This window comes from Arvicola amphibius, chromosome 7, assembly GCF_903992535.2.
Source record: "Arvicola amphibius chromosome 7, mArvAmp1.2, whole genome shotgun sequence".
NCBI lineage: Eukaryota > Metazoa > Chordata > Mammalia > Rodentia > Cricetidae > Arvicola > Arvicola amphibius.
The window spans coordinates 97,498,852-97,513,152 of NC_052053.1; the positions used below are offsets into that span (position 1 = coordinate 97,498,852).

General features: G+C 44.3%; 1 protein-coding gene across 5 annotated transcripts in view; it reads left to right on the plus strand.

Annotated features, from left to right (window-relative positions):
- The first annotated feature begins 627 nt into the window (after positions 1-627).
- The window catches only part of Slc8a3 (solute carrier family 8 member A3), a 129,388-nt gene continuing 115,714 nt past the window's right edge, over positions 628-14,301 (plus strand). For all 5 annotated transcript variants that reach the window (XM_038336821.1, XM_038336824.1, XM_038336823.1 and 2 more), the window contains exon 1: positions 628-2,411. In XM_038336821.1, the coding sequence (XP_038192749.1) occupies positions 628-2,411 (1,784 nt within the window). The remainder of the gene's footprint in view (positions 2,412-14,301) is intronic.

Here is a 14,301-nt window from a genome sequence, read left to right on the forward strand (position 1 = left end):
CTCAAAAAAAATCCCCGACTGCCTCTAGAGGTTTTGTATTTGAGGAAGGAGCTTTTACCCACAAGAGCTCAATTACACACAGAACAAGGTGTTCTATACCAAGGACCAGTCCATTAAAAACACACCTCAATTCAGCATACACGCTTGCAAACCCTTGCTTTGCAAGGCTCTTGAGTATGTAAGCAAGGCAAAGACAAGGGAGATGTCTAGCAACAGTACAAGTGGGGAAAAAAGACTCAGGGCACAAGGACCTCTTTTAAGTTTATTCTAGGGACAAGGGGAGCTACAACTCAGGACTACGGGGGTGTCACTTGGGTTTCCGCTCCTAGCCTTGCCAGCTATTTCAAACCATTCTGCCACCGAGTCTCCACCAGATGGTTTTTGAGGCCAGAGAAGCTATTCGTGTCTTCCATTGACATCCATTTTTCCAAGTGAGAGACAGCCCCATATGTCAGTGCCATATGTCAATCGAGGTGAACCATCCATTTGTGTTGGTGGGAACCTGCCATTTGTTGACCCCATTTTTTCTCATGTCTTTTCCTGCCTCTCTGATTTTTTTTCCCTAGGTCTCGGGCCTGTCAGGAGGACCATTGGTGCTGTGGTGGAGCAGGAAGCTAAGTCTTGTGTATGGCGTGGTTACGGTTGCAGCCTCTCACCTCTGCCTTCCTCCATTTTGGGCTGGTTACTTTTGTGCTCTTCCTGAATGGTCTTCGAGCAGAGGCCGGTGACTCAGGGGATGCGCCCAGTGCAGGCCAGACCAATGAGTCCTGTTCGGGGTCATCAGACTGCAAGGAGGGGGTCATCCTGCCCATCTGGTACCCAGAGAACCCTTCCCTTGGGGATAAGATTGCCAGGGTCATTGTCTATTTTGTGGCCCTGATATACATGTTTCTCGGGGTGTCTATCATTGCTGACCGCTTCATGGCGTCGATTGAAGTTATCACCTCCCAGGAGAGGGAAGTGACTATCAAAAAGCCCAATGGAGAGACCAGCACAACTACAATTCGGGTCTGGAATGAAACTGTTTCCAATTTGACCCTAATGGCCCTGGGCTCGTCTGCTCCAGAGATTCTCCTGTCTCTGATTGAGGTGTGTGGTCATGGGTTCATTGCTGGGGACCTGGGACCATCCACCATCGTCGGCAGCGCGGCCTTCAACATGTTCATCATCATTGGCATCTGCGTCTATGTGATCCCGGACGGGGAGACCCGGAAGATCAAGCACCTGCGGGTCTTCTTCGTCACTGCCGCTTGGAGCATCTTTGCCTACATCTGGCTCTACATGATCCTGGCAGTCTTCTCTCCTGGTGTGGTCCAGGTGTGGGAAGGCCTCCTTACTCTCTTCTTCTTTCCAGTGTGTGTCCTGTTGGCTTGGGCGGCAGATAAGCGGCTGCTCTTCTACAAATACATGCACAAAAAATACCGCACAGATAAACACCGAGGAATTATCATTGAGACAGAGGGCGAGCACCCTAAGGGCATTGAGATGGATGGGAAAATGATGAATTCTCACTTCCTAGATGGAAACCTGGTCCCCTTGGAAGGGAAGGAGGTAGATGAGTCTCGCAGGGAGATGATCCGGATTCTTAAGGACCTGAAACAAAAACACCCAGAGAAGGACTTGGATCAGCTGGTGGAGATGGCCAATTACTATGCTCTTTCCCACCAACAGAAGAGCCGCGCTTTCTACCGCATCCAAGCCACCCGCATGATGACTGGTGCAGGCAATATACTTAAGAAGCATGCAGCGGAGCAGGCCAAGAAGACCTCCAGCATGAGCGAGGTGCACACGGATGAGCCCGAGGACTTTGCCTCCAAGGTCTTCTTCGACCCGTGTTCTTACCAGTGCCTGGAGAACTGTGGAGCTGTCCTCCTGACGGTGGTGAGGAAAGGAGGGGATGTGTCCAAGACCATGTACGTGGACTACAAAACAGAGGATGGCTCTGCCAATGCCGGGGCCGACTATGAGTTCACAGAGGGCACCGTGGTTCTGAAGCCAGGCGAGACCCAGAAGGAGTTCTCGGTGGGCATCATTGACGATGACATTTTTGAGGAGGACGAGCACTTCTTTGTGAGGCTGAGCAATGTCCGTGTGGAAGAGGAGCAGCTGGAGGAAGGGATGCCCCCAGCCATGCTCAATAGTCTTCCCTTGCCTCGGGCTGTCCTGGCCTCCCCTTGTGTGGCCACAGTGACCATCTTGGATGATGACCATGCAGGAATTTTCACTTTTGAATGTGATACCATTCATGTCAGTGAAAGCATTGGTGTTATGGAAGTCAAGGTTCTGAGGACATCAGGTGCCCGGGGCACAGTCATCGTCCCTTTTAGGACAGTAGAAGGGACAGCCAAGGGTGGTGGTGAGGACTTTGAGGATACGTATGGGGAGCTGGAGTTCAAGAATGATGAAACTGTGTAAGTAACCTTCCTGTATTTCCTTCCCGCACAGCCCGCCCTGTGCCGCCTCTCTCTGAGCTTCCACACAGCTCCTTCCGTCACTCTCTTATGTCTGTGTTAATTGCAAACTTTGCTTTCATCACAGGTATGCGGGATCAACAGACACCACCGGACGGGTTCTGTGCCCAAGCCCCCCCCTTAAGTTTTCTCATTCTAAATTGTTTCTAGACAAAGAGTCTTGTGGCAAGATCTAAGCACACAGAATGTTTTGTCCGTCAAAACTCAAGACGATGCATGGCAGAGGTTGAGGCAATAGACGTTTATATAAGATCTTGGAGCATGCTAGCCATCAAGCAAGAGCTGGGAAAGTACACAGGCTTCTCCCTCTTCTCTCTTCCGTACCAAGGGTTATGAGTTTGGAAACTTACTATTCTAGGACAATAATAGTCTGGTCATAATATCCTCAAGGAAATAATTGGCACTGGTTTATTTCTCCCCAGGACCACATTGCAGTCGTGCTGCATTGCCCGATTCCAGACACTCCCATTTCCATTTAGAAACCGAGCAGCTGATTGAAACTTGGCAACGTTTTTATGTATCCATAAGCTATTTTGTGGAACATGGCTTGCCTAACTTGAATGAGGCGAGTTGATGACCAGAATACTGGAAACGTCATGGAGAGGGAAAAGTCTTAGGGCCGCTGTCTTTTGCCTCTAGGGTCCCGTATAAGCTTCAAATTCTGGCTAGACACTGAAGGAGATTTGCGAAAGAAACCACGTCTTCTGTGTGGTCCTCTGTTTCACAGCCCAAGTCTCCCCTACACTGTTTCTCCACTGCTGCCCCATCCCTCCCATCAGAACCTGAGAGGCTGTTCTTCTGTCGTCTCTCTTCACTGATCCTTCCTGAAAATGGGCCATTCTGAATCTCCGGTTGCACAGATCGCACTGAAAAAGTAAAAAAAAAAAAATGCTTTGTTAGCTTGCAGCAGGGTCAGCTTTTCAAGGAAGCTTATGAGGATGCCAATGAGAAAGGGGCCCTCCTCTGAGTACCTACTGTTCCACAGCAGGAGATGCTGTGGAGGAGAGCTATCAAGGGAGATGGGAAACCGCTCCCAGAACCTGGGGCTTCTATTCGGGAGAAGTGGAACCATTCAGAAAGCAGAAGGAAAGGGGTGGAAGGGTTTCATGGAAAGGGGGATCCATAGGCCCAGGATAGGTGTTCTTGGAGAATTTCTTCTTGGGTCTACCCATTGGGCAGCCATGGGATGATCTAAAAGGCTTCATTTCTGCTGGCAACAGCTGGGTGGCCCAAGAGATTCTACTGTTGTATTTCCCCCCATCTCTTTTGACTTTGGACAAGTCACTCAGTAACTGAAAGAAACACTCATATAAAGTGTGACGATAACAGTACTTTCCTTGTCTGGAGGCAGGGTCGGATTATCACGCATGTCCTTCCAGCTCTAAGATCTTCTGTCCCCAAATGTAGGCACTGAGTGTTGGTCATATTATCACTTGCTAAAAGAATAGGGCTAGGGAAACCGACTCCTAAAGAGAAATGGCCTTTGAGAAATGGGTTTGTCAGAACACTGTTGAGACTTTTTTTACCTGGAAGGATAATCATTTGTTAACATAAGTAAAAACCTGTGCCTTCTGGAGAATGCTAGCCATTTCTACATGACCTATGATAGTATTCATGCATACAAGGAAAGCCAGGCTCTCACTGGGAAGATGAACTTGGTGAAGTTTCACACACGTCCATGGTCTTGTTGGCAAGTGAGTGTTCATTGTCAGACATTAGATGACATAAAATCCACACAGTTCCCTGTAGTTGGCTAGATTTGGGGGGAATTCACATTCAATATTTGTCTTGCAGTGTCATAGAAAGTTAGTTTGGGGGAGATCAGAACTTTCAGAAATTGGTCCCCAATTTATTCATTCTCTTAATCATCAGTTATTCATCTAGGGTCTTTGAGTATGACTATACCTTCTTAAAACTCCCCTCTCTTTCTCCCACTCTCCCTCTCCCCCTCTCTCCCTCCCTCTCCCCCTCTCTCTCCCTCCCCCTCCCTCTCTCTCCTTCCCTCTCTTAATCTCTCTTTTACCTCCTTCCTCCCTCCCTCCCTCTTTCCCTCCCTCCCTCTCCCCCCCCTCTCTCTCCTTCCCCCTCTCTCCTTTCCTCTCTCACTCTCTCTTTCATTCCCTCCTTCCTCCCTCCCTCTCTCTTTCCCTTCCTCTCTCCTTCCCTCCCTCTCTCCCTTTTTCTCTCTCCCTCCCTCTCTCCTTCCCTCCCTCTCTCCCTTTCTCTCTCTCCCTCCCTCTTTCTCTTTTCCTCCCTCCCCTCCTCCTTCTCTTTCTCTCCCTCCCTCTCTCTCCTTCCCTCTCTTCCTCTCTCTTTCCCTCCCTCCCTCTTCTCCCTCCCTCCCCCCTCCTGTGCTATGTGTGCATGTGTATGTGTGCCTTGGCTTTGGTGAACAAGTATGTTTCTATCTATCCCTTTGCACTTTGCCCATGTACGGTTCAATCCTTTACTCCTTCTTTACTACAGAATAGCAAACCCAAAGCATGTTACTCTATTGTCATACAGTCACCTGACCCATGGTGCTTTAAACTGTAATTTTATAACCAGAGGCAGCAGAGCTATGGAGTTGAAAAACCATGAACTCTGCATACTTTTGGTCAGAAGCCCAACTTCTCTGCTGACTTAACCACACAAGTAAGGAAGATTTTATTACCTGTGATGTAACTCTCCCATTGATAAAACAGGAATAATATCTTTCTTCCAGGGCTTATTAGGATGCCTTACGATGTTCTAGTTTCATGGTGTGTGTTCAGTAAGCAAACTGGTAGCAGCAGTGTAATGAATGAACAGCATTTTCAGGAGACACTACTGAGGGGATCAGGTTACCGGGATCTCTGTATGACTGTAATTAATGAACATGCTAGACTCTGGTCAGTGGGATGAGTCCTCACTTGTTTATGAAATAGTAGAACCAGACAGGGCCTTGCACCTTCTAGAGCACTTGTTCCTAAACATTATTATCAGAAGTACACATGGGGTAGAGCATTTCCTGTAATCCCATTATGGTGCTAGTCTCAACTTACAAGGAAACACTATGAAGGTCCTGACCAAACCTTGAGACCTAGAAATAAAAACAGCTTTTCAAATGACTTGCTTAATTGAGTCAAGAATGAGTACTTTCCAATTCCAACTTTCAAATCCCAATACAGCAACAACCCAACTCTTACTAAGGCCTCACTAATTGCAAAGTCATTCTGGGAACTGAGCTTGAAACCTTCCGAAACTTGGACAGAAGCTGAGTGATCTTTGGGAAAAAAAAATCCCTGTTTTGTCTCCTTATCTTATGAAGCTTTATTTGCCCAATAATTATCAAAACTGGCAATACTGGAACTTTTGCCTAGGTATCACCGAAGTCCATGATCTCTCAGGAATACTGGAACCAAGGGGATGGCTCAGTGAGTAAGCATGCCTGCTATGCCACTGTGAGAAACTGAGTTCGAATCCTCAAAACACCAAAGATGAAAGCGTAGTGTGAGCACCTGTAATCCCGGGGCTCCGGCGGAGAAACGGAAGACGGAGACAGGAGAATCCCTGGGAGTTGGCAGGCCAGCTCACCTAGCATACACAGTAGAAAAACAGTAACGAGATCCTGTCTCAGACAAGGTAGAAGATGGCTGACAGCCAAGATTGTCTTCTGAGTTCCACACGAGTGCTGTAGTGTGTGAACCCTTGCATTCACACACTAGAATGCTTGTGTGCATACACTAGATCCGTGAATGTTTCTTGTTTACTCCTTTAAGGGAGCATCGTGGTATGATGGAAAATCCTGAAGCCTGAAACCTGACAAATGGATACGGACCCATGGCATAGTGATGTCATCTGCCTGGGTTCTAGAGATTTTGTTGTTGCTGAAACAATAGAAATAATATGATCTATCTATCTGTGAGATAATGTTAACTTCAAAATACAAATAGGAAAAAATGCACCCTTATCACTCTGCCATCTCCTTCAGGTGCCCAGTCATTCAACAAACGTTTACTAAATGTTTGGTATGTCTTAGTTCATTACTCAGCCCTGAGGCTAGAGAAATAAGACAAGCTGGCCTTTCATCTCCCAAGGCTCTTCCTCTCAGAGAGAAAGGACCAATGTACACACACAAATATAGACACACGGGAGAACAGTATGTTTGGGAAGGAGTCAATAAAAAGAGGAGCAAGAGCTCCCTACTGTGTGTGAGAGACAAGCTCCTTGTGTGTGAGAGACACACTCAAGTGTTAAGGCCCCTTCATTAAGGACATAGTAAGTGGGATGGAAGATGGTATGTGACTGACTTTCTCCTGTATTACAAGGAACCGTTGACATGTAACCGATACTGCTGACATCTTCATGATCCAGGAGAACCCCCAGTTTTATGCCTATCACTACAGAATTATGGCTGCTGAGTCTACAGCAAACAGTAACAAAACCTCTTGGAGACAGGAGTTTCGCCTGCATGCTAATTTCACTCATTAAGCAAGTGATTGGCTTCTATATATCTCCAACTCACAGCACGCTTCTTCAAAATAACAGGTTTTTGCAGCTCGCAGACCTTTGGGGGGTCTCTGGAAATAGTCAAAGCCACAGATGTCAAATATGCAAATGGCAGGATCTACTCTAATTAAATAGCAGAGGCCTCCTTTAAGGAAGAACACAGTATTGACTGTGTGGCACGTGTGTAGCCCAAATTATATGCTAACGCTGGAAAGTATTTGACCTCTCATTTTACAAATTATAAAGATGAATTCAAAGAGTGAAAGTGATTTTTCTCGATATCACATTAGATATGACGGAGAGTCAGGCTTGGGAGAGCATAAGCATGTGAATGTCCCCTTCTGCTTCAGACATCTCTGCTTTATTTTTATTCACCGGTAAAATGTTAAGTTTGGAAAGAATATGACAATTTGGATGTGAAAACTACCTTGGGAGTGCAAATCTTGGAATATTATGTGACTAATGTCTTAACTAAGCATAATAATACAGCATGGACTATTTTTAATACCTAGGTTCCCCTTGAGACTGTTTGGGAAGTAAGACCCTGAACCAATGGGGTTTTATCCTTCATAAAGGTTTGTCTTCACTGGACTCTCTCGACTCCAAAGGTCAAAGTTTCTTCTTTCACTCCTAAGAACAAAGGCAATTGATGCTTGCACAGAGCCAGGCTAGTGAGTGAGGCTCCTTCTTGACCTGATCTTTCCATCAGATTCCTAGGTGGTTTTGTATGGGTTAGACATGTGCCTTCCTTTCTACCTTTGTCTAGGTTTCCCCTGGCCCCATGAAGGAGGCAGGAGACTGATTATTCAAGATGTTGTTTTCTTCTTATTTTTTAATGAGAAATTAAGCTGAGCTTCCCAATCCAGTCTAAACTCCTGGCAGAAATCCAGTAGTATATAATTGATAGCCAAAGATAGACTACTTGATCTTCAAATACAGTAAGCACCACATATGTAGACTCTGCACCATTGAAGGACTTTTTGTAATAATCAAATGATTTGAGGATTTTGCTAACTAACATCGCATAAATATTCTCAAGTAGCACGCTAGTTATCATTCGTACAAGTTATACTCTTACCTCTACCATTCCCTGAGTATACGTGGAAGAAGGAGACTAGAAAGGAACCAGCAGAAGTTTGGAGTGAGGATGAGGAGGGGTAAGGATGGGGATGGGTTCACAAATGTGGGCAAAATTCCGTGATCTACATTATGAAAACGTCACAATGAAACCCATTGTTTTATTTGCTCATATAAAAGAGCTGACTTAAAATTAAAGAAGGATTTAAAACTAAAAAGAAAATGTATTTATCCTGGAACATTCTGATAAGTGCATGCTAGTGTATGTTCAAGGTCAGCCGTTGATGCCTTCCTTTGCTAAGTGTTAGCATGTGTGGGTACCTTCTGGAAAATCTGTCCTTGCATGCGCCCAGTCCAGTTGCTATTTCGTGTCATATGAAATCCCTGAAGAATCACTCATTCATGATCCAGATGACACCTCAGTGAGCCCTTGAGCTGGTTCTTTCAAAATAGGGGCATCTTGGCAGCATCTTAATATTCCAAATATAAGAAGTCTGACTGTAGAATGGGCAATGAACGTCATCTCTCTCTAATAGTCCAGTTCTCCTAGACATTTGGTATAATTTTTCCTCGTGTATCCCTTGTAACTTTCATTGGCACCCACGGCTGGCTCTAACCTTTTCTTTCCAGGTTGTGGTGACTTAGAAGATGAGCTGTTAGCAGCGTGGCAGCTACCTCAGCAGGACAGTTGCCCATTGCCTTGGCTGTAAACCTTCACACGTGTTCATTCTGCTTCCCTTTGGTCCATTAATCTGTGTTTGTAGAATATTTTCTCATGCTTGCTCTTTCCTATAAACATGCCCTGCTACAGCCTTTCTTGATTGATTGGATATGCTCCAGGGTCAGCGGAGCCTCTGCGGTGGTGTCCCTGCACTCAACATCTCCCTTCTGAGAGCCTTCAGTCCTCTGCTCCTCTAATCTGATACCCCTCCCAGCATTCCTTTTATCCTCACTGTTGGCATCTCCACTAGGCTGTCCTCTGTCCCCTCTCTGATCTATGACTTTGAATAAGCAAGAAGAGTCTTGGAAAGTATCTCTTTAAAAAGCCTGTCACTTGGACAGCAACACTTACTCTATGGTAGCACCAAGAAGATGGATGTCTCCCAGGAACCAAAGCCCCGTGATGGTGCTCTTTCCTCCTTCACCGTAATGAATTTGCTTGTCTCTGTGTGAGGCAGAGAGATTTAATCCTGAAGATCCAGCAGAGACGAGAGCTGGTATCAGAGAGCCACCTGGGACCGAGGCAACATGGAGGGCTGCCTTCTTGTTCTGATGGATTTCCTCCTGAGTGCGTGGCCTTAGTCTCTCAGCATCTCTGTCCCTTGCCACCATGACAATTTCATTGATTACTTCTGGCACACTATAGACCCTGACAGACCACAGCTTTCTCTCCAGGCAAACTTGCAGCCCTCTCCCCCAACCTGGAAAACTTTCTCCAGTCTTAAAGGTCAAATTCTCTGGAGGGAATCGATCTTTCTAGAAATCTGACCATGTAAAAGGCCACTGGCCACCACGTGTTTGTAGTCAAGTCCTCCTCCTCCTCTCTCCTTCCCACACCAACTAACCTTTCTAACTGGATGATGGGGTGGAAACATGAAGTTGCCATGACAATTCCGTGAGTGGCCTAAAGAGTTGTATTGATAGGTGGTGGGCAACGTGACTTAGAAAGGAGTCTCTGGCAAGACAGGCCCCCTGGCCTCTCTAAACTAGCACAGAGTATAAGGTCTGTAGTAGGGCACTGATGCTACAGTGGTCTATGCTATGACAGTTATCTAGATGAAGGCGAGCACCCGTACCTAAACAATGCATCCCACTGACAACAGATGTCACAGCCAGGATTAAGCATGCCGGAACAACAGAAAACCTTCCCAGTGGGTGATGCTGAGTGGCACAAAATCTCAAAGCGACCAGGGTCATTGCTCTGTTCACTGATCTGCCCTCTCCAGGAGAGTGGCGTCATCCGATAATCTCTCGTTTTCAGTTGCATTATTTGGGACCGAGTCCCTTCCAAAGGCTCTTGTTAGGTTTGAGTTTCCAGAGTAGCTTGTGTTCAAGACCAAGGTAGAAAGTTGTCATGCTTCTCCAAACAGTCAAGTGATACTTCTTCAACCTCTTCCTCTCTACCTGATCCCTGCTGGACCAGCTGGACAACTGGATTCAGCGGGAGCCAGCAGGAAAACCTTCTTTATCCTAGGAGGTGTAGCTTGAGGTCTTTCCAGGAACTCCTGGGAGCTATTCTCCATAAGTGGCACAGTGTGTGTTTCGATCAGGTGTCCAGGGCTGTGGAAGAAAATAGGACTCTGTGTCAGTGTCAGGACTGGGAAATGAGTAGCTGTGCCGGGGGGCTGTGTTGAGAGATCTGTGAGATCATACCTGAACTCAGCTGTAGATATGAGAAGAATAGGCTGCCTATCTGTCTGTTCTATTGCGGGGAGGGGGGAGGGGCTAAGTAGAGAGACACTCATGAAACAGATGAAGTAGGCGCTTACGTCTCCTTGAGATGTGTTAATGCAAAGTGACTATCCTTTATTTTTTTATTTATTTAAAAAAATTTAATTTTACATACTAGCTCCAGTTCCCCCTCCGTCCTCCTCTCCTGACCACCACCCTCACCTCCTCCCGTCCCACCTCATAGAAGGTAAGAACTCCCTTGGGAAGTCAACAAAGTCTAGTATACCAAGTTGAGGCAGGACCAAGCCTTTCTCCCCTGTATTAAGGCTGAACAATGTATCCCACGATAGGGAATGGGCTCCAAAAAAACAGTTCATGCACCTGGGATAAGTCCTGGTCCCACACCAGCCCCCCCTCAACAGCTCAAGCCCCATAACTGTCACCCACTTTCAGAGGGCTTAGTTCAGTCCCATGCAGGATCCCCAGCTCTCAGTCCAGGGTCCATGAGCTCCTACTGTCAAGCTGTCTCCATGGTTTTCACAGTCATGATCTTGACTCCCGCCACCTTGCTCATGTGATCCCTCCTCTCTCTCTTCAACTGAACTCCAGGAGCTCAGCCCAGTGCTTGACTGTGGATCACTGCATCTGCTTCCATCAGTTACTAGATGTAGGTGCTATGGTGACAATTAGGGTAGTCACCGATCTGATTATAGAGGAAGGCCTGTCCAGGTACCCTCTCCACTTTTGCTAAGGGTCTTAGCTGGGGTCATCCTTGCAGATTCCTGGAAATTTACCTAGCCCCTGGTTTCTTCCTAACCCCACAATGGCTCCCTCTATCAAGATATCTCTTTCATTTCCCCCTCTCAATCCTCTCCCAACTCAGTCATCTAAAGCCCTCACGTTTCCATCCCTCATCCCCTCCCTTCCATTCTTCCCAATTTACCAGGAGATCTTAACTATTTCCCTTTACTGGGGCCCTCCATGTGTATCGCTCTTAGGGTCTTCCTTTTTACTTAGCTTCTCTGGAGTTACGGATTGTAACCTGATTATCCTTTGCTTTACGTCTAATATCTACTTATGAGTGAGTACAGGCCATGTTTGTCTTTCTGAGTCTGGATTTGAAAAAAAACCTCACTCAGGATATTTTTTTCTAGTTCCATTCATTTATCCGCAAATTTCAGTAGGGTCGTTGGTTTTTTTTTTCTACAACTGAGTAATACTTCATTATGTAAACATACATTTTCCTAATCCATTCTTCACTTGAGGGGCTTCTAGGTTGTTTCCAGGTTCTAGCTATTACAAATAATGCAGCTATGAACATAGTTGTGTAAACGTCTTTGTGGTATGATTGTGCATTCTTTGGGTATATACCCAGGAGTGGTATTGCTGGGTCTTGAGGTAGATTGATTCTCAGTTTTCTGAGAAATCACCATACTGATTTCCAGAGTGACTGTACAAGTTTGCACTCTCATCAGCAGCGAAGTGTTCCCCTTACACCACATCCTCTCCAACATACGCTCTCATCAATGCTTTTTATCTTGGGCCATTCTGACAGGTGTAGGATGGTATCTCAGAGGTGTTTTCATTTGCATTTCCCTGGTGATTAAGGGTGTTGAACATTTTTAAATTGTATTTCAGCCATTTGAGATTCTTCTGTGGAGAGTTCTCTGTTTGGATCTGTACCCCATTTTTAATTGGATTATTTGTATTTTAATGTCTAGTTTCTTGAGTTCTTTGCATATTTTGGAGATCAGTTCTCTGTCAAATGTGGAGTTGGTAAAGATATTTTCCCATTTTGTGGGCTGTCATTTTTGTCTTATTGACTGTGCCCTTTGCTTTACAGAAATTTCTCAGTTTCAGGAGGTCCCATTTATTAATTGTTGTTCTCAGTGTCTGTGCTACTGGGGTTATACTTAAGAAGTGGTCTCCTTTGCCCACACACTCAAGGCAACTTCCCACTTTCTCTTCTATCAGGCTCAGTGTAACTGGATTTATATTTAAGTCTTTGATCTATTTGGACTTGAGTTTTATGAATGGGGAATAGGTATGGATCTATTTGTATTCTTCTACATGTCGAAATCCAATTATGCCAGCACCATTTGTTGAAGATACTTTCTTTTTTTTCCATTGTACAATTTTGGATTCTTTGTCAAAAATCAGCTGTTCATAGGTGTGTGGATTAATATCAGGGTCTTCAGTTTGATTCCATTGATTCATGTGTCTGTTTTTATGCCAATACCAAGCTGTTTTATTACTATGGCTCTAAAGTAGAGCTTGAAGTCAATGATGGTGATGCCTCTGGAAGTTCCTTTATTTTACAGGATTGTTTTGGCTCTCCTGGGCTATTTTGGTTTTTCTGTATAAATCTGAGTATTGTTCTTTTGAGGTCTGTGAAGAATTGTGTTGGAATTTTGATGGGAATTGCATTGAATCTGTAGATTGATTTTGGTAAGATTGCCATTTTTTTTTATTATGTTGATTCTACCTATCCAAGAGCATGGGGGATGTTTCCATTTTCTGATATCTTCTTCAATTTCTTTCATTAAAGATTTAAAGTTTTTGTCATACAGGTCTTTCACTTGTTTGGTTAGAGTTACCCCAAGATATTTTATGTTATTTGTGGGTATTGTGAAGGGTGACCTTTCTGTGATTTCTTTTTTAGCCCATATATCATTTGTATATAGGAGGGATACTGATTTTTTTAATTTAGTCCTATATCCTGCCACATTACTGAAGGTGTTGATCAGCTGTAGGAATTCCCTAGAAGTGTTCCTGGGTTCACTGATGTATAGTATCATATCATCTGCAAATAGCAAAGGTTTGACTTCTTTCTTTCTAGTTTGTATCCCCTTGATCTCCCTTTGTTGTCTTTTTTTCTCTACTTAGAACTTACAGTAATATGTTGACTAAATATGGAGAGAGTGGACAGCCTTGTTTTTTTTTTCCTGATTTTAGTGGGATCACTTTGAGTTTCTCTTCATTTAATTTGATGTTGGCTGTTGGTTTGCTATATATTACCTTTATTATGTTTAGGAATGTTCCTTGTATTCCTGCTCTCTCCAAAACCTTTAGCATTAAAAGGTGTTGCATTTTTGTCGAAGGTTTTTTGCAGCACCTAATGAGATGATCATGTGGTTTTTTTTTCTTTCAGTTTATTTATTGACCGATTTTTGTATGTCAAACCATCCCCGCATCTTGATCATGGTGAATGATTTGTTTGATGTGTTCTTGGATTTGGTTTGCCAGTATTTTATTGAGTATTTTCACGTCAATGTTCATGAGGGAGATTGGTCTGTAATTCTTTTTCTTAGTTGAGTCTTTGTGAGGTTTGGGTATCAGGATAACTGTAGCTTCGTAAAAAAAAGTTTGGTAGTGTTCCTTCTGTTTCTATAGTGTGGAACAATTTAAGGAATATTGGTATTTGATCTTTTTTGAAATTCTGGTAGAATTCTATGCTGGAGACATATGGCCCTGGGATTTTGTTCTTCTTGTTGTTGGGAGACTTTTAATGACTGCTTCTATTTCCTTTGGGGCTATAGGTCTACTTATATTGTTTATCTGGTCTTGATTTAATTTTGGTATGTGGCACCTATCAAGAAAATTCTCCATTTCTTTAACATTTTCCAATTTGTGGATTACTGGTTTTCAAAGTATGACCTAATGATTCTCTGGATTTCTTCAGTGTCTGTTGTTATGCCCCCTTTCATTTCTGATTATATTAATTTGGGTATTCTCTCTCTGCATTTTGGCTAGTTTGGATTAGGGTTTGTCTATCCTGTTGATTTTCTCAAAGAACCAACTCTTTGTTTCACCTATTCTTTGTATTTTTCTCTTGTTTCTTTTTTTAATTATTGATTTCAGACTTCAATTTGATTATTTCCTGGCATCTACT